General features: G+C 34.9%; 1 protein-coding gene across 3 annotated transcripts in view; it reads left to right on the top strand.

The window, feature by feature from the left end:
• Positions 1–21,798, top strand: part of COP1 (COP1 E3 ubiquitin ligase) — a 236,812-nt gene that overhangs the window by 64,788 nt on the left and 150,226 nt on the right. For all 3 annotated transcript variants that reach the window (XM_034666759.1, XM_011226884.3, XM_019801271.2), the window contains 3 exons: positions 2,197–2,256; positions 3,664–3,740; positions 18,382–18,439. In XM_034666759.1, the coding sequence (XP_034522650.1) occupies positions 2,197–2,256; positions 3,664–3,740; positions 18,382–18,439 (195 nt within the window). The remainder of the gene's footprint in view (positions 1–2,196; positions 2,257–3,663; positions 3,741–18,381; positions 18,440–21,798) is intronic.

Raw genomic sequence — 21,798 nt, 5'->3', positions numbered from 1 at the left:
GGATTTGAAGAGTGGAGCATTTCAAGGTAATGAAAAAGGTTGATTGGTGACCATGGGATGCTTTGCTGAATTAGATCTTAGGATCGCCGGAGTTGAAAGTATGCATGAACCAAAAAGCAAAAGACAAGAGGTGTCAGTGATGGTAGGAAATGACTGGGATGTTTTATAGATAGCTAAGATCAGTAGAGTGATTTTGCTGCTTGGTTTGAACCAAACCAGAGTGGTTTGGAGTGGAAGAATAATTTTTGGAAATAGACCTGGGGTGTGAGAGTATTTATCAGTTGATCAGCTTTTATTTGCAAGAGTTCCAGGACAGACTGTGTCTTTGAGGGAGAGCGAGGTTTTGGTTAAGGTAGAAGTATGGTGTGAAAAATTTTAGGGTGGAGAATAGTTTATTAAACTGGATGGAAGAGTTGAAAGCATTTGACAATGCTAATTACTTTTTTTACACTCTCCCCCCATTCCTCCATGGTTTCTGTAATAGTATGCTGTCTTGTCTTCTGGTTTTGTGGCTATGTTTTGCACTTACTGATTGTTAATGCAGAACTGCTCCTTCTTTCTTTGCCCATCTCTTAAACATTGGTGTTCTCCTTACCATCTTGTTATTTATTATTTTTTCCCTCATCTTTGCTGACCATACTGGTTGACACTGGGTGATTTCATCATAGCTTCAGATTTATTATTCTCCTTTTTCATAGCTTATATGTCTTTCAACATATTATTTTTTACTGTTTATTCTCTCTTTCCTCATTGTTTCCTCTAGCAAAATTCTATTAGTCCTTCAAGGCTTGGCCTTTCATCTACTTTCAGATCTAATTTCACTTATCCAGTTGCCTCTCTCCTCTTCCCCAGTTTTCCATCTAGATTAGGAGCAATCTCACCGTAAATTCTGTGTGCATGCCATCATCATGTTTACTATAATATTTCAACTGTTGGCTTACTTGTTTGTTCTCTTCCCTGGACTGAGTTCCATGGGGGCAGGGCTATAGTTTTCTAAATCCTGTTCTTCCCAGTGCTTAGCAAAATGCTTAGCACTAGGTAAATATATGAATTAATAAGCTATCCATACCAACTATGTATGGATTGTAACAGAAGAGAAGGTGCTAATGTTAATAACCTTAAAAGTCCATTTGCCCTTACCAGTCATGAAAGAAATGAAAAGTTAAATAATGAGATACCGTTTTCAAGAAGTACTGTAGTATAATGAGTAATAGCAGGAATTCTGAAACAAGGGGACTGCCATGATTTGAATACCAGTTCTGCCACTTCAAGTCCTCTAACCTTTCTGTGCTTTTCATTTTCCTAATGTGTAATAGTACCGATTTCACATCTTATGATTAGTATTACACAAGTATTCATTATTGTTATTTTACATTTTAAAATTTGGTTCAATGTATTTGGTTTAGATTAAGACAGCCACTTATAGATACTGGTAATAGAAATTTAAATTCATGGAGTGTTTCTGGAAGGCAGTTTCACATAGTGAAGCTTTCCTAACTATTTATTTTTGGTTGAATAACTTCATTTTTAATAATCTTTTAATAAAAATTGAAATGCAGACTCATGTTCCAGAATTACTCATGCAAACAACTTAAATCTCTAGTAAGATGAGAATGGTTAAATATATTGTTGAATGTGATTCAGCAGTTAAAATGTTTGCATTTTAATGTTATAGGAAAAGGCTATGATGCAAGTAGATAAGATATCAAAGATGAAGCATTATCTTAAACATGTCTTAAAAAATGCTGAAGAGGCCAATGTTAAGATGCTAACTTGTGATTGCTTTTGGGTAGTGGGATTTAACCTCTGGGAAACTAATTTTTATTTTAAAATGCAGTTAACAGCTGACATGCTGACAGTAATTGCTAACAAATGAGGTAATTGGAAAGTCTTTGGATGTCTCCTATTTTTATTAAGTTACACCATCATTTTTGTTGATCATTCATATCTGATAATGAATAAAGTCAATCCTTGTTGCATTAAAGAAGTACAGCGTTGTGTTTTCTTAAATATTAAGTCTGTACATTTTTTAACATCGAACTTTCAGCTCTTTTTGTCTGCAATTTTTCATCCCTGCAATCTATTGTTAGTGCCTAATTTTCTAGAAATTATTTTCCAAATGTAAAGTTATGATCATGGTGATGCCAGTGTGGTTTGGTTTAGGCTTTTTTCCCCCCCTCTCTATTTTGTCTGCAGCAATTGGAACAGATCCAGAAGGAGCTGAGTGTTTTGGAAGAGGATATTAAAAGAGTGGAAGTAAGAAATCAAGAATTTCTCACATCTCTAGAAATTTTCAGTTTCATGAAATTGTCACTTTTCTTTTAAAATTACTGCATTGAATTTATGGGATTTGTTTCCACTATATAGAATGTAACAGATGTTACTTAAATTTTAATTCAGAGTGCATTTTTATTGAAAAAGCATTCTGAACACTTCATGATAAAATGTATTCTAAGTTTGTTTTCACTGTTTTATTGCCATAATTATTGGGTAGATTGAAAAAAATCATTTAATTTTCTTGGTATGCTATCATAGTAACATATCAACTCCCACAAAACCCTCAATTATTATTAAAATTATGTCACAATTCTGTTCTCTTAAGTAAATAATTTTTTACGTATCTACTATGCTAAGGTTAATTTACAAAGAGTTATGAAAACACGTGAACAATAATGTAGGCATTTATAGTATAATATAGTTTACTTATGGAAATCCATGGGAGGATCTTTTGGAGATTCATAAGCTAGTATGATGTGTGGTTATTTTCTACAGCTATATTTAAATTTAGTGTGTGTTTTAAATTGTTCACATGTAATTTTCTTTTCCTGAGATATTTTCTTTTCCTGAGATATAAAACATGTTAAATGATCTTGAGTTCAATATTTTGTGGAAATTCAGTATCCCATGTGGCATTCCTAACTTGTTACTACTATGCTTATGTCCCTTTTTGGCTGTATGACTGAACTGAGCTTGGATTAGACAGAAGTATTCTACCTGATGATGTATCTTTAGTGGCATTTTAAAATTTCCTGCTTTTCCATTAATCAGAATAGCACATAAAAAAGGCCAGGTTGTTGGTATGATTCAGAGGTACATAATTTATGCAATAATAGTTGATTAGGAGGCTTCTTCCTCTGAGTTAATGCGTTAGACTTTAAGTCATTATTTTAAAATGCTAACATTTGAATCAAGATGACTGTTACTTAATGCTTTCAGAAGATATTTTTAAAGTAAACACATATCCTGTTTTTCTGGAATTTAGAGAGCTGAACCTAATGATTCACGTACCATACTGTCATACTGAATATTTATCAATAGATCCTCACTTAGATTCATGATTAGCTTATAATACAATGTAGTACATCTCATTTGAAATATTTACATTTGTTTTTTTCTGCATTTGGTGGATTCATTAGTGATGAACAATATTTATTAAAGAGTTTCTAGTTTTTTAAGAATGTGTACCATAGAAAAAGCTGCCTCTGAACTTTTAGATAATCTTGCTTTTGTACTCTGAGGAAAGGCAGCCTTGAGAAATATGGATGTTGAGACAAAAATGTGACTGATAAAAATGTAGGATTGGAAGGGAATGTAATATATCATTTTGACTTATACATCTTCTGTTTGCAATGTCTACTATAACTCAAATAATTGTGTTTTCAGGAAATGAGCGGCTTGTACTCTCCTGTCAGTGAGGATAGCACAGTGCCTCAGTTTGAAGCTCCTTCTCCATCACACAGGTACAAAGCTTCAAACTTGTAATTACTTAGGATTTATGTTGCAAAATGCACATATGGTACTAGTCCTTGGGAGCCTTTTCCACGTAATGTACAAAACCCCTGAGAAATTGCTTTTGGTCGTGATCTAGAAATGAGATTCAGATGGACCATCTGTTCCTTAATGCTTTGAATTTTCATGCCATGAATAGGAGAATATTGTAATATTATGAATTCACTGTTGGATTAAAAGTTTGGTGATTTTCTTGAAATAATAGTAGCTTTCAATATCTTGTAAGTTAAAATCAAATGATCTTAAAAATCTATAATTTGAGAACATGAAATGATAGGTAATATTAGGGAGAAATTGGATAAAGTAAAACCTTGGGCTTTTCCCCTAATAACTTTGGTATTTTCTTCGTTACTCTTGTCATTAATTTGTCTTCTCTTTTATATGCTTTATTAGAACAGGGATTATATTTGTCTTGCTCATGATTGTTTCCCTAGGTTTTAGAGTAGCAGTAGTGACTGGCCTCATTTAGTAAGTATTTGTGAAGTACAGTAAATGTCTGTGGTTCCTTCTAGCTCTGAGGTTCTAGTTGATGAAATATATCCTACCTAAAATTGGAATTTGAACTTTTTGCTTGAAGTGTTCAAAGTAAGAGCAATTTTAGATGTTTTTAATTTGCTAATCCATTTAGGATAATGGCCCAGTGGAAGCTTTTTAGACAAATAGTTTTAGGATAATATATGAATTATCAGGCAGTTCAGTGCCAGTACAAGAAATTACACCAGCCTTCAAAACCTGTGTCAGTTCAGGAAAGCTATGGTGGATCTAGTTTGATATGATATGCGGGAAAAGGGGCACAGGGGACCTTCTAGTTAACGAAAGTTCCTGGGGTGTTTGATATTTTCCTCATTAACCATTTATGGAGAATCCTTGTGGGTTCTAGTTGATTCTAGAGTCACATTAGCTGTGTAATTCAACTTTTTTCCTTTATATTCTATTTTCTTTAATACACTTGGAAATGACTCAGTCTGTGGGATATTGTTACCTTTAAGTTTAATGCTCACTTTCTCATATACATGAGATCTTTGTCAGTGGAATACTGTGTGAGTGTATAAAGGTAAGCAAAAATTGTCATCTCACAAAGTATTCGCCGACAATTCCCGTTGTCCTCCTCTTGTTTAATGGTAGCATTTCTTTCTCTTGTGTCCATGTTTTTGTTTTTCAGTCTCTTGCTGATAGGTTTTTGTAACATGTGACAATATAATATTATATTAAGTTAACTGGCTCTGTTTATTGAATGCCCCTGATACGTGCTAGGCACTGTTGTATTTGTTGGAATATAGTTGGCGAAGTCCTTGTCCTTAATGGAGCTTACCTTTTGGGAGGTGTCTGTGTGAGGCTTGGGGAGATACTAAACAAATAAATATATAATGTAGTAGTAGTAATACAAAACATATAAGTACTACATTAGGAAGAAAAATTAAGGATATGAGGGGTTTGCAAAAAAATTAGGGCATATTAGGACTGGAAATAGCATGTAGTTCCAAACAGTTTGTATAGTCAGGCTTCTCTGGGGAGGTAACATTTAAGCTGACACATGAATAGAGTGTAAATATGATAGAAAGTCAGGGCCCCTGGGTGCTGTTGTCAGTTGAGCATCCCACTCTTGGTTTCCGCTCAGGTTGTGATCTCAAGGTCATTAGATTGAGCCCCAAGATAGACTCTGTCTCCCTCTCCTTCTACCCTTCTGCCTCCCCCAATAAATAAATAAATCTTTAAAAAAGAAAAGTCATGGGAGAGTTTTGAGCAGGATCTGATTTAGATTTTAAAATGTTTACTAGGATACCCATGTAGAGGATAGAGAAGAGACTGTGTCCTGAGCCCCTGCCATTGGAAGTGTGGTAAAAGTTAGGAAGCAAGTAACAGTCTAGAAGAGAGGATTTGGTGCCTTGTATTAGGATTTAGTGGGGGAAGAGATGAGACATGGTTGATTATAAAATAAAGTAGCAGGATTGCCTGGGTGGCTCAGTTGGTTAAGCGTCTGCCTTTGGCTCAGTTCATGATCCCAGGGTCCTGGGATCAAGTTCCATGTTGGGCTCCCTGCTCAGGGGGAGCCTGCTTTTTGCGCTCTCTCTGCCCACTGTTCTGTCTGCTCTCTCTTTCTCTCTCTGTCAAATAAATAAAATCTTAAAAAAAAAAGTAGCAGATCTTAAAAAAGATTTAAGATTTTGTGAAGTCTGTGAAAACTTTTTGAAGAACTACTAACATCCTATGCAAAGCTATTTAAGTGAGGTTCTGCCAGAGTTAACTTAGTAGTTGAAGAAGGGAAAACAGGCAAACATAATACTTTCTTCAAAAGAGTATTTTGATATTTTTGTAGAACAAGTAATTTGAATATCAAGGTTTGAGAGAAACACTTGGGAAAAATGATATAGCCCTTAAATACTCTTAGGAAATGATCCTTAAGTTTAAGATGTGAAATTAAACATGTTATGTTATCCTATCAATATTTTATTTTTCTTTATTTTTAAGAAATAGTGTGTAGTTCCAATTATAGTAACTTTCTTCCCCCATAATTATTAGCCTTGTTATTTAAACGTAAGACAGTTTCGTTTTATTACTCACTGTAATGTTTCTGGTCTCTTTTATAGCAGCAGGTTTACTTTAAAAAGCGTTTTTGTTGATTCATTTATTTTCTTCTGTAATGAGGACCTCTTTATATGTCTGGTCATTGAATCCCTTACATAGATTCTAAGTTAATGATTAGATTATGTATTTATGTATTTATTATTATTATTTTATAAAGATTTTATTTATTTATTAGAGAGAGAGACAGCAAAAGAGGGAACACAAGTGAGGGGAGTATGAGAGGGAGAAGCAGGCTCTCTGCTGAGCAGGGAGCCCAATGCGAGGCTCCATCCCAGGACCCTGGGATCATGACCTGAGCTGAAGGCAGATGCTTAAAGGCTGAGCCACCCCGACGCCCCTAGATTATATATTTAAATGAGAAGAAAAACAAAAGAAATGTAACTTTTCTTTAACCCCGCTTCCCCTAGGAATTTATCTTCTGTATACCATGATTAGCTATAATTTTCATTTCCTGTGTATTCACTTTCTGCTGTTAGACCCTCCATGTCACATGGAGTCTAGCAGTGGTCTTTTAACTCTCCTCTTGCGGTGTATTGCCAGAAATCTGATCATGTTTCTTTCCTGCTTGTCAGTGGCTTTTCACTGCATGTAAGTTGGTTTAGATCCAATTCTTTTGCATGGCCTTCTGTATCTTTTTTTTGTGCTTTAGAATTGAATTTAACTCCCAAAACAGATGTTAAACTACCTTTACTTACACCTGTTCCTTTTGCCTAGAAACTTCTGGACTCATCTCTTACATAGCTCCCCCTTCCGAAAGTGTCCGCCCCCCCCCCGCCCCCAAGAATCCAACCAAGGGTAAACTCTTCTGTATTCTTTTTTTTTTTTTTTAATTTTTTTTTAAAGATTTTTTACAGCCAGCGAGAGAGGGAACACAAGCAGGGGGAGTGGGAGAGGAAGAAGCAGGCTCATTAGCGGAGGAGCCTGATGTAGGGCTCGATCCCGTAACGCCAGGATCATGCCCTGAGCCGAAGGCAGAAGCTTAACCGCTGTGCCACCCAGGCGCCCCTGTATTCTTTTTTGATACACCATTTCCCTAAAGACTATAGGGGAGAAGGGAAGGAGGAGATAGAATTAAACACTTCAAAAAAATTCTAATTATTTTGTTCCTGCTTCTGTGCTGTGTGTACTAGCTTGTGTATTTCCCGTAGTGTACCGTAATTCTGTGACTATTAAGTTCTTCTTATACTCCTTTATTTTTATATGAGCATTTATACATATTAGGATTTAAAATATGTTTTTGAATGAAAGTATATGTAACCTCGAGTTTTATTTAATTTATTAGTTTGTGAGATTTTGATTGAAGCATGACCTTTAGTATACTTAATAAATAAACTAATTCGATCTTTAAAAAACAGCAGAACAAAAGCTGTTAGCCAGGCTTCATTGGAGTGTGCTTGGGGTGGGGAGGGAGTGTGTGATTTTTCCTTCATAAAATCAGTTGAATTTTTTTTAACACTTTGGAGCCTTCATCCATTACAGATTTCTCTAATTAGAATTAGTTTAAGCTGAAGATTGCTGTTTTCAGGGCCTTTTTCATTCTGCTTTAGATTGTGAGGGAGAAAGTCTCCACAATTCATAGTGAGCTATAGTTTATACTGTATGTGTCGTTATGAGTGAATTAGAGAGTGGTAGGAAAGCACAGTCTTTTTTACCTGTTGCCAAATGGGATTGGTCCTTTTATCTGAGAGTACAAGTATGAGCGTATCTATTTTAATACACTCTTTTAAAGGATTATTAATATATGATATTAATATATTAATATATATTGATACAGAGGATATTAATGTTTAACTGTAGCTCAAACTTTAAATACTAAAATGAAACATTTTTGTTGAGATTTTCCTCTTGATAATGATGACAGTGATGATTTTTAGGTTAAATCATTCTTAGACCAAAAAATCTAATATATAAAATTTAGATTTTAAATCTTCTCTAAAGCCATTTTCAGTAATTATGCTTGTAAATTTTTAAAAGCCTCCCATTGATGTGTTTTCTATCTTAGAAATAATTGTCTCATAACTGCTTTATTCTTTGTCTTTAAACAAGTATTTCAGAATCGTTAATTGTTAGTCTCTCACGTCTGTGTTTTCAGAACTTGAGATAACTTAGTTTGGAGATAATGTATTAGTTTAAACTTCTTTATCTGCTTAGGGTAGATATGCTTTAATGTGATCCAGGTAGTTATTGGAGTTAAATTTGCGGACTAACTTTTGTTTTCCTATGATAAAATAGTAAATAAATACAATAGAAATACAGTAAATAAAATCTTTTTGACCTAGACTCTTCAGTCTTTAAAATGCTTTTACCCAAAAGAGAATTTCTTTTTTCTTTTTTTTAAAGATTTTATTTATTTGTCAGAGAGAGCATGCACACACACAAGCAGGGGGAGCAGCAGGCAGAGGGAGAAGTAGGGTCCCCGCTGAGCACGGAGCTCAATGCGGAAGTCAATTCCAGGACCCTGGGATCATGACCTGAGCCAAAGGCAGATGCATAACCTACTGAGCCACCCAGGCGTCCCCCATAAGAGACTTCCTATTTGTCATAAATTTGATTCATTTTTTTGAAAGATATATTCATAAGTTTAAAATTTGAATTGCTTATTAAGGTTTTCTGTGGTATAGAAGAGGGAGGTTTATAAATAAAAAAAAGATAAGACTTTTGTGGAAGACACTTTTGTTTTTATTTAACTACTTTTAACAGGTATTTTTGAGACTTTACCTTTCATTTGTGTTTCTATTGACAAAGGTCCAGTTGAATCAAAATGTAGGTATAATAGGAAGGAAAAGCAAAGGGTTGTTTTATCAATGCTAGAATTATATATTATTAAGAATATATACATAGGGTAGTGAGTTAATACCTTGTGAATTTGTATATTTTTTAATTAGACTGAGTAAACTAATGAAATTCAAGGAATTTGATACTTCATAATGGCTGTGGACTAGATTATGAAATTCTTCTTTAACTCACCTGCATCAGTGAACAATTATATTTACCTGTGCAATTTTATTTACTTAGAGTCATTACAAAAAAAAAAAAGTGTGTGTGGTGGTGGGTGATGGTTTTGGATGGCCCTGAGATCACAACCTCAGCCAAATCCAAGAGGCTAATGCTTAACTGACTGTGCCACCAAGGCACAACCCCCCCCCCCCGCCGCCCACATTCCTTATTCTTGAATATTAGGTCTTTGGCTGGATTATGACCTGGTGTTAATGGATATTTCTTCACATATTAATGCTTAGGTTCTTGGTACTTTTTGACATTAATTATTAGTTCAATTGCTTTATCTGGGGAGATAACTTTTTTAAAATATAAAAATTAAAATTTTTTTGAAAGTTTATTTATTTAGAAAGCTTGCCAGTGGGGGCATGGGTAGAGAGAGAGAATCTTAAGGAGACTCTGCTGAGCACAGAGCTCAACGCAGGCCTTAATCCCATGACCCAGAGATCATGACCTGAACTGAAATCAGTAGCCCTTCACTTAACTAACCGAGCCACCCAGGCACCCCAGGAATTGAAATGTTTTTATGGTGAAGTCAAACTCTAATCCTTACAAGTATGTCTCTAATTTATTATATATTTTAAACAGATCTTCCTATATAAACTTAAAGAGTTTTTATTTAGTCTTTATTTCTTTCACCCAAGAGAGAAATTGTAACAACAGAGGAAATTCTTCACACACAGGCTGACACTTTGTTCCATATCTCCAAGATTAGGTGGATCTTAACAAATCTCTGCTATACTTGCATTGAGGACTTTTGAACATAAGTGATGTGTTGCTGTTTTTTAGTGAAGTTTATGTGTGGTGTGGGAAAAGTAGTAAAATCAGTAGTTGATTGTTTTATTGTTGGGAGTACTAAGGAGTTACTTGCCTCACCCTGATGCTATACTGTGCAAAGGAGTTAAAATTAAAGTCATAGGAGATGGAGGACGTTGAAGAATCTTACAGAATTTTTAATTTGCGCTAAAACAAAAAGAAGCACAAAATGCAGAAAAAGTTCCTTGGCAATAATGTAGCAGATACTCTTTATACATACGCAATTTCTTTCTTTCTTTCTTTCTTTCTTTCTTTCTTTCTTTCTTTCTTTCTTTCTTTCTTTCTTTCTTTCTTTTTTAAAGGTTTTATTCATTTATTTATCAGAGAGAGAGAGGGAGAGACAGAAAGTGAGTTCACAAACAGGAGGAGTGTCAGAGGGAGTGAGCAAGGAGCCTGATATGGGACTTGATCCCAGGGCCCTCGGATCATGACCCAAGTCAGAGGCAGACGCTTAACAGACTGAGCCCCCCAGGCGTCCCACATCTGCAATTTCTCATTAAATTGATAGATAGTAGAGAATTAGCAAGTCATAAAAACCTTTTCTGGAACTGTGCAGTTTCTTTATTTAGAATGTCTGAAGAATTTATTCTTCAGTCACTCAGCCAGTTTTGGAGGACATATAAGACATGTATAAAACCTTGTATAGTCACTGGATATATAGTTGTGAATATGACAGACCCTAGAACCCTGCTCTCATGATTGCATAGCTATAGGATGAAAAATAAGTTATGATGGCAAATTAATTTTTCTACTTAAAATATGTAAATAAGACTTTGATCCCAAAAATTAAAATAAAATGCTTTTTTTTTTTAAAGGTTTTGTTTATTTATTTGACAGAGAGAGAGAGACAGCCAGTGAGAGAGGGAACATAAGCAGGGAGCGTGGGAGAGGGAGAAGGAGGCTCCCAGCAGGGGAGCCTAATGTGGGGCTCGATCCCAGAACACCGGGATCATGCCCTGAGCCGAAGATAGATGCTTAACGACTGAGCCACCCAGGCACCCCTGAAATAAAATGCTTTTAACTCTGAAACTTTGGTATTTACATTTGATTTGTAGGCATTTCAGGATTTTTAAAAAACACCTTTGAGTTCTTGTTGTAAGGTATAATTCGTCACCACTTAATGACGATAATAACAGTCCATTCCAGTTCTGAAATCTAAGGTGTGAATAGGCCACATTCCAGTGTGTGTAAGTATTAACCAAGTCTCTTGTTCATAATGAAGATTTTTGAACCCTACAACCACATCTCATCATTAGGTCTGAGATGGATCCCAGAGATTTGAATGTAGGTTTGGGGAATCATACTTCAAAAATATGTAAACATTGATTTAGTAGGTAGTGAATATGTATTATTGAGATGTGTCTAAATAAATCTTTAAATCAGATATAAATATTTTTCATAAGAGAAAACTCATATATTTAATACTCAAGTTTTATATCTTTAGCTTATTTCATCTTTTGGAGAAGATAAGGTAAAGATTTCTATTTTACTCTCAACTCTGTAAAGTTACATATCTTTCTATAATGTCTTAAAAACACCTGAAACCAAAACAAAACAAAACCCCTGAAATCAAGTTTGTGGACTTGAGAGAGCCAGGAAAGTTGAAGTTAAGTCTTTGGGTGTGAAGCAAATTGTTGGTATATACCAACCATTCCTGGTTGATTCCATTCATATAATGAGATTAGATCCTCTTGCTTTTTGTCTTGTCAGATAAGTCATAGGGGGAGCTTTTCACCTCTTTGATTATTTTAGGTATACCTTGATTGTGGAGGTTTGGGATGGGAGAGGAAACTTGTTATAAAGAAAACTTTAAAGTGAGTTGCCCTTTTTCTCTTCTTTTTCAACTTTAATTATGGAATTACAGACATTTTAAAAGGCAGTATAAATATTAGGTTCATACAGTCTCCCTATGCGCTATGTAACTACAACCCTTCCTAACCATGTACAATTAAAAAGGGACAATTAATAAGGGTATTGGCGAACATTTTTTTTTTTTTGGAGTTCTCTAATAACTTATGTTCTTTGAAAAACAAACTGAATTTCTTCTTTTTCTAGAGACCATAGATGTGTACTCTGGAGCTCAATATTTTTACAATTGAAGTTGCATTTCTCAAGTAAATCCAAGCTGTGTGATATATGGGTTCCTGTAACTTTTTTTGAAACCTCTGGAGTCAGAAGTGTTTCAGTATTTAGTGTTCTGTCTGTCTCCCACTCCTTGCTGCATAATTATTATATAATACTGATGGAAGAGTAAGAGACCATTCCACATAATCAAGCACATTAATATTTTAGCATTGAAACATGAAAGTTCATAGTGAAATGATAACAGATCTGTTCAGGGCAGGTTTTACTTTCAAATAAGTCACAGAAAGTATGTGATTTTTAGAGTTTTACGTTTCAGGAATTGAAGTTTTATGTAATCTTTGAGCCCAGTATTTTATTTTTATTTTTATTTATTTATTTATTTATTTATTTTTTTTTAAAAAGATTTTATTTATTTATTTGACAGAGATAGAGACAGCTAGCGAGAGAGGGAACACAAAGGGGGAGTGGGAGAGGAAGAAGCAGGCTCACAGCAGAGGAGCCTGATGTGGGGCTCGATCTCGTAACGCCGGGATCACGCCCTGAGCCGAAGGCAGACGCTTAACCGCTGTGCCACCCAGGCGCCCCTATTTTTATTTTTTTAAAGATTTATTTATTTATTTGACGGAGAGAGACAGCCAGCGAGAGAGAGAACACAAAGAGGGGGAGTGGGAGAGGAAAAAGCAGGCTCCCAGCAGAGGAGCCTGATGTGGGGCTCAAACCCAGAACGCAGGGACCACGCCCTGAGCCAAAGGCAGACGCTTAACGACGACANGGGGAGAGGAAAAAGCAGGCTCCCAGCAGAGGAGCCTGATGTGGGGCTCAAACCCAGAACGCAGGGACCACGCCCTGAGCCAAAGGCAGACGCTTAACGACGACACCACCCAGGCGCCCCTGAGCCCAGTATTTTTAAAAGCCAAACTATGTATTGCTAAAAAGTCCTTTGTAGTGAGCAGTGTTCATTTACACAAAGTTTGTTGTAAAATATGATGAAGTCTTTCATACCAAGGTGAGTAATAGTATTATCTCTTTGTAAAGAGTCTAAGACAGTGTATTAGAAAAGATTTCCTGTTAATTTTCAGTTGGATTTTGCATTAAAATCAAGAAATTATTACTGTCTTAGAGAACTGTATTTATTTATAAAAGTTGTAATTATCATAGAGATATCTATGTATTAGGTGCCATTTTGTAATTTACACGTTCTTTTTCATATAACCCTCAGAACAGATGCTTTGCAGTAGGTTTGTTAATCCTCTTCATTGTACAGATGAGGGAGTTGCATCCCAGAGATGAAGTAGTTTGCCCAGTATCATACGATTAGTGGCATAACCAGCATTTTAATGCAAGCAATCCTTATTGTAGAGCTCATTAAGCCTTGGGAGGTGAAAGAGTTTTGGAAGTCATCACAGAGTCGAGAATAAAACATTGAAAAGAAGATAGAAACTTTTGGTTCAAAAGTGGGAGGGCAGTGATATTCTTCAAGAAGAGAAGACATGTCATTTTGGCAGTCTTCCTTAAGGATTCTGGAATTACACGGCCTGGGTTCAAGAGCATTTCAACTCTACAACTTACCAGCAGTATGATCTTAGGCAAGTTTTTTAACTTTTGTACACCTCAGTTTTCTCATTTGTAAAATAAGGATAATACCTATCTCCACTGATTAAATGTGATAATACATTTAAAGAAATTAGAATAATGCCTGGCACATTATTAGTGCATATTATTATTATTATTATTATTAGTAAGCACCCAGTAGATGTTAGCTGCTGCTGTTGTTAGTAGACAGATGAGTCACATTGATATTGGATGATTTGCTTGAATAGTTGTCTCAAATGTTAAAGGGTTTGGTAGAATCAGAAAGGAAAAACAAACATGAAGACTGATTTCTAGTGTCTCTTGAGGTGTTCGCAGACGTGGGGCCCACAAGAGTTTTGGTTGTTTAGTAAATTAGATTTACCATTAATTTGGAATTCAACACTTCAGTTCTTACATAAAAGAACTGATATGATCACTTTGATGTAGCAGAGGAAGACCTCTGTGTTAAGTAACTGACAGAAAACATTATTTTGAGAAAAGCTAGTAATTTGGTTCTTTATGTATTTGTAATATTAGGGATTATTGCTATGGTAGAAAGGAAATAAAATAGTAACATACCTTATCGTTTTAAGAAATTAAAACCATATTTGATTTTAATTAATCATTATTAAAATTTATAAATCACATTATTTTCAGGTTACATGTTGCTTAGCATGCTTTGTTTTGGGGGTACTGGTTTATAATTTAATGTAAAATACTCCAAGGGAACAGGTTTTGACTCTAGCCCCATATAGTTTATTAAATTGGAGGTTTATTCTTAAATTTATACTAATGAAAGAACAAATTAATTAGCAGTTAGTCTAATTTCATGTGTGTACATAGCAGTTTTTTTTATCCATTCAATTCCCTTATTCATTTAAAACCCTCATTTTTATTTTTTAATGTCCAGCGTTAAATGATTTTTTAAAAAGATTTTATTTATTTATTTGAGAGAGAGAAGGAGAGCACATAAAGTGGGGAGGGCAGAGGCAGAGGCAGAGGGAAAGGGAGAAGCAGACTCCCCGCTGAGCAGGGAGCCTGACATGGGGCTCGATCCCAGGACCCTGAGATCATGACCATGAGCTGAAGGCAGATGCTTAACTGACTGAGCCACCCATGTGCCCCTAATGTTCAGCCTTAAATGATCTTAATATGCTGTAGTTTGCTCACAGAATAAAAAATTCTCTATAATTTAATTAGCTAATGTATCTATTGGTAGTTTAAATGTGAACCATCTTTTCTAAATAAAAGCCCAGTCAAAAGATGACAGTCATCTAGTGTTTTTACCAAGAATGAACCACTATTTTCTCTAAGCTACCTATTCTTTTTTTTTTTTTAAAGATTTTATTTATTTATTTGACACAGAGAGAGACAGCCAGCGAAAGAGGGAACACAAGCAGGGGGAGTGGGAGAGGAAGAAGCAGGCTCCTAGCGGAGGAGCCTGATGTGGGGCTCGATCCCATAACGCTGGGATCATGCCCTGAGCCGAAGGCAGACGCTTAACGACTGCGCTACCCAGGCGCCCCAACTGCGCTATCCAGGCGCCCCTCTAAGCTACCTGTTCATTATGGATATACCTTATATGTGAAATTGACTTACTAGTCTGAGAGTAGTTGTGTGACATCTAGTTGCACAGCTCTGAATTTCCCTTGTAATTCGGATTAATGCTGTATGGTTTTCATTTATGTATTTAGCTAAGCTTCTCGTTTTCTCAGTGAAAACATTGGGATTTCTTTTTTTTTAATCATTTCCCCCATCTTGATTAAAGTATATTATTCCTAAATCAGTTTTAGTCACTACCCTGAAATGCTTTTCTTGACCTTGCCATTTGTTATGTTTTTATTAAAGTTTTGTAACTTTAATGATTTAAGTAATTGTTTCTCTTTCATAGTCATAGGTTGTTATTCTTTCACTTTTCTCCTTATGTTATGTCTGTGAGTTGGGGTGAACTAATCCAGGACTTCCCCCCTCTTCAGTTAGAGAACATGATGTGCCTAGGGAATATAGATATAGCATTGTGGTTCTGGAGCCTAACTGCATGGGTTTGAATCCTAACTCGGCCGTTTGCTATCTTTGTTACTTTGGACCAAATGCTTAATCTCTCTGTATCTGATTTGAGAAATGTGAATGATACCTTAGAGTTAAGAGGGTTAAATGGTTTAGGTCAGTGCCTGGAACATAATGGTGCTTCTGTCATTGTTGTCATTACCATCTGATTGACTTAGAGTTAAGAAGTGGTATAGCGCCAGAATCAAGAGGACCCAGACTGTCAGTGCTTTTTAATAATTTCTTCTACTTAACGTTACTTTGTATACACACACATTTTATATAGAAAAATTAAAGAGATTTGTTTCTCAGATTTCTTCTCTTGTAATCCTTGTATGCATCAATAAATTTTTCCTAGTGAATAAGATTAAGATCTGATAGAACATAAATTTCAAACTCTGCAGTCATTATTAATAAAATACCATTTGAAACCTGTAATTTCAATATCTTTTATAAATTGACGGGTATTTTTAAAAATATGTATTTGACATGTAGTGTTATCTTATTGTAGACACTGATATATCAATATCATTATTCAGGCTTGCAATCAAATCTGAATTACAATACCATAAAAATAATATCTAGAAATGCTCTGTTCTACTGACCTCTAAAATGCAGCTACCTAATATTATTAATGTTTATAAAAATGCTAGGGGATTAGATTTCATTAGTGAAAGGAACAGAGAGATTTTGTTTTTTTATAAAGATTATTATTTATTGATTGATTTGAGAGAGAGAGAGAGGGGCAGAAGCAGAGCGAGAGGGAGAAGCCGACTTCCTCCTAAGCAGGGAGCCTGACGCCTGAGCTTGATCCCAGGACCCTGGGATCACGACCTGAGCCAAAGGTAGATGCTTAACAGACTGAGCCACCCAGGTGCCCCGAACAGAGAGATTTTGAATGCATGTTTTTTTCATTTTTAGCCCTGTGAGTCCTAGATGGAGTACGCTAAAAGTAGCACATGATCCAGTCATGCAGTGCATGACTCTGTGCAAAGACAGTGGTCATTGGTTACATTTCATCAAAAACAACCCATTACAAGATTGTGTTAATTCTTTAATTTGTAGCTTCAAAGGGTGCTTTGAAGGCTCTTTCTTGTATAATTGAGCCTTACTGTAGGAACAGTTACAAACACAAGGAATTAAGATCTTTTAATATGTGTTGTGTTTTTTTTTAAAGACTGTTGTGAGGACAGTTCCATCTGATTTATTGTTACTTTTTTAAACGTGTGGTTGTATGTTATTGACTAATTTTGTATTACGAGAGGGTAAAGTTTATTGAATGTTTACCATTTTTTGGGAAATATGCTCAGAACATAGTTATTTAAATTTCACACCTCTCTGAAGTCTCTTCCTTATTTAATGGATGGAGAAGCTAGAGGCCAAATAAGATTAATCACTTGCCCAGAGTCATTTAGCTGCTCAAGGGTAAAATTCAAACCCACTCTGTGTACCCTTAAGAATGCTTCTCATGTTATAACTTTTGAGGTTATTTGAATAGTAAAGTAAAGAATGATTTTATGTATAGACAACTGTCTTAATCAGTACCTTCACTTGTGTAAATTTCATTAGGGTAGACAATATAAATAATTTTTATAGTGGTAATAGGGAAGGAGAATTTTTAAAAATGTAAATAACTGTGGTTTATCGTGGTTGATACATGTTTTGCCATTTTCAGGTTTAATGGACTTCATAGGCTAATTTATTTAAAGATGAGAAGAATATAGGCGTGGTGAAGATAGAACTAATAGGAAGAAAAAGATAGTTTCAGAGATTATTCTAGGCTTAGGTCGGAAAATGCACAGAAGGTACAACCAAGTAAAAAGAACCAATGCAGAAAGCAGATTATGTTTTTGATTGGGTACAGAAACCTGTGTATAGGTATTGGATTGTGAAAAAAAGATTATTGGTATTTTACCATTTATTCCATTGCTTTGGTAGTTTTCCTTCGCATAAGATGATTATCATAACATTTTCGACCTGGAAGGGACTCTAGATAATCTAGAGAGAGTCCCCACTCATCTCACTTTGAAGATGAGGAAATGGAATTGTTATAAAGTATGTGTCTGAGGACATATAGCTCTTTAGTGGTATAATAGGATCTCTTAACTGTAGCTTTGATTGCTTGCTTGTGCTCCTTTCCTAATGCTCTTAAGTCTTTTTTTCCTTAAATATGTTCCTATCTGAAAATGAATTTGAAGCAGATACATTTCTGTATACACGAGTTTTGTGATTATTGCCTATTGATATTCATTCATAGTGTGTTTAAGGTGGTGGGGTGAAGGGTTCGTAAATTGTTTAAATATTTGCTGACTTTTTTGATTATGGGTTATGCATTTATTTGATAATCTAATTAAATTATTGCCAATAAATATTTTCTTTGCTTAGAAATTAGAAATATTGGATTTAGATATGATGTAGTTTAGATTTACCTTTCCTGTTGCTAGAATAATATAAACACTGAAATCATATTTTTCTTTCTTCATTTTGCAGTAGTATTATTGATTCCACAGAATACAGCCAGCCTCCTGGTTTCAGTGGCAGTTCTCAGGTAAATGATATATATAGCAGTATGTTTTTGTGGTACGATGAGTATAATCACCTGCGTTTTAAAATCATAGATTAGTTTACTGGAATGTCCTGTCACAAACATAACTGTCTTAAGTGCTGTGGCATTGATCAGTACTTAGTTCTCATGCATAAACAACTATTTCTATGCTCATCAATGATGAGTCAAAAAAAATTTTTTTTAAATACTAGGAACATCAGACCTTGAAAGGAAGGAAATTCTGTAAGATGAAATTATGAATAATCAATCAGCAGATTGTTTTTCTCAGGGATCTTTATAATCTGTTGATGAATTACTCATCATGTTGAAATGTTAAACTTTTCTGTGGGAAGTAAACTACAGATTTGAGTAAAATAAACTTCAGCTTCACCTGTCTTCTAATTAATTGTATGATTGTTTTGACTTTTACTTTCTCCATCTTTAACTTGAGGATGCTGTTTTGTCAAATCTAATTTTGAGGCCGGACTTTTTAAAATTTGTTGACTTTTTATATTGAAATAATTTCAGACTTAGAGAAAAGTAACTAAAATGGTAAAAGGAATTCCTTTATATCCTTTATCTAGATTGTCCAGAAGTTAACATCTGATCACATTTGTTTGTTCATTCTCATTCTCTCTTTTGCTTATGTACACATATATTTTCTTCTCTGGATTGTTTGAGTTAGGTATAGACATGATCCTTTATCTCTAAATACTTCAGTGTGTCTTTCCTTAAAAACAAGGGTATTGTCTTCTGTAATCACAATATAATTTTAAAATTCAAAAAGTTAACATGGATACAGTGCTATTATCTAATCTCTGTATCCTATTCAGATTGTAGAAATTGTCCTAATATTATCCTTCATAGTAAGAGGGAAACAGTGAGGTGTTTTTATATGCATGTTCATTTATATATTCACGCTATGTGTAGTGTGGTTATTTTTATGAAAGTAAAAAGAAAATTCTTTTGGATCATGCAGCTTTTGTTTGTGTTTTCTTTTTCCCACTACTTAGATGACCACTTCTATTACTTTCATGGTTAGTTGGTATAACTACTCTGATCATCCTAGGTTATCTTCATATGCATGCATGTATTTGGCCTATTTTTTTAATAGATCGTAGATTGGTTTGCATCTGTTTCTGAACAACAGTGAAAACACCAGATCTTCTTGTTTTTATAAGACATAATGGGATATATCAGGAGAAATTTTAAAGCATTAAGTTGAAACATATCTTAAAAACTTGAGAGTGAAAAGCAGTCTTTGAATCTGGAAACAGGCTTTGTATTCACAGCTGGACCTTGCTGTTTTCTTTTTGACTATAATTTCACAAAACATCAACATCAGATAAATCCACTCTGTGACTGCGATGAAGTAAAACAAATATAAGGTCACTTCGTAAACTGTCTAAGCACATATAAGAACAAAGTCACTGTGTAAGCCCCCCAAAATACCAAAGACACTGTTGTCCTGGCTAATATGAGCAGTTGCTGTTGCTTTACGATTTACAACTTTAGTTTTACTGTAGTGTTCTCTCCCTCTAGGTAAGAATTGTTAAGATGCTCAATCACAGAATTACCCCCACTTCTTGACAGCGTCCCATCCAGAGCCCTCCTCCAAACACTTAACATGAGCCTGTATCCTATGAGTTGGCTCTTAACTGAGTTACCTCTCTCTTACCCATAGTGTGTTATATTCTTTGTTACAGTGAGCAGTAATTAAAACTTGTTCAACTATAGGTGTGTGTTTCTATTGGTCTTTGGCTGCAGGGCATTGACAGTCTCTTCATAGAGGAACAAGAAAAGGTTTTTCTGTTATTGCCATTTACATAATATTTATTTGAATTTCTAGCAATGAGCTAGAAACAAAGGAAGTTGAATCTGAGTGAAAAAGAAAAGTAATAAGAATAGTGGTTTGTTTTGTTTTATTTTAATTTTTAGAGCAGCATTTACTATTATCATGTAATAAAGGAGATTTCTGGTTTGAGATACTACCCTGAGTCAATCAGTGTGTTAATATCTCTCCAGCCTTCACTCACAAGAAATCCCATTGACCTATTACTATCCTAACACTGAAAACTTAAAAGAATTTATAGAGGATTAAAAAAATACTTAGGATGGCTGCCTAACATGAGAGTCACAGTTTACAGAGTGAAAGTGTGCACAAGGATGACAAAGCCTGGGTCTCCTGGAAGACTCTAACCTTAGCATCTGCTGGAGGACAGGGAAGTTGTTGAGGAGGAAATCCTACTAGTGTTTATGGGATAGAACTGATAGGACATATTGTGCTGAGGGCTTACCCTTCATTTCTAGCTATATTCTTTAGAACAGATAGATGTAAAGCAAATTGACACAAAAAGGGTTGAAAATAATAGTTGAGGATAATAAGCCTGTTAAATGTAAGAATACTAAAGAATATAGCAAAAACAAAAACAAAAACAACAACAAAAGAAAAAAAAGTGCATACCAAAATAGGACTCAAGGAGAAAAGCATAAAAGACAGGTAACATTTTTCACATAAAGAAAAGGTATAGTTCCCCAAAGTACTAATAATTTGTGTGACATAGTATAAGCATTGGAGTTTATATAAAGCAAAAATTGATACAAAGTTTTGGAAAATTCATTAAAACTTAAACATGTTGGAAGATTTTGAAGTATACCTCATGAATGAATTAAAGTAGTAATAATAGTCCTCAATCGTCATTATTTTACACTTACTTTTCATGAACATTAAAGAATTAGAGTACTTTACATGTATTAACTACTTTAATTCTCCAAACTTCCCTATGAGATAAGTACTATTACTATTATTTTTTATTTTATTGAGGAGAAAACTGTGGCACTCGGAAGTTAAGGAGGCTGCTCAAGGTAATATAACTAGTAAGAGGAGGGCCCTGAGATTTTAACTCAGGCATTATGGCTTCAGAGCCTATGCTTTTAAATACTCATTTATTCAACCAACAGATTTTTAAAAAAATTTTAAAATTATTTGTGTATTTATATTTTGGAGTACCTGCTGTTTACCAGGCACTGTTACTGGCTCTGGGGATTCATGATTGAACAAACACAAAACGAAGAACCTCTGCTGTAACCAAGCCTTCAGTCTATTAGGAGAGGTACTAATAGTCATCAAAGTAGACTACCTTTGAACAAAGTGGAGGTGAGGGAGCAAGCCCATGTGAGTATCACTGGGATTCCCAAATTCTGGGCGGAGGGTTAAATAGTCAGTGAACCCTGAGGTAAGAACATGCCTGACATAGTTTAGAAGTCTATCATGGCTGGAGAGGAGTAATCAAGGGGGAGAAAAGTAGAGATGAGATAAAACTTAACGGAGTCCACTTGGTGCATGACTTTAAGCCGTTATA

This window comes from Ailuropoda melanoleuca, chromosome 8 (assembly GCF_002007445.2).
Source record: "Ailuropoda melanoleuca isolate Jingjing chromosome 8, ASM200744v2, whole genome shotgun sequence".
Lineage (NCBI taxonomy): Eukaryota > Metazoa > Chordata > Mammalia > Carnivora > Ursidae > Ailuropoda > Ailuropoda melanoleuca.
This window is presented reverse-complemented; position numbering and strand designations above follow the sequence as displayed.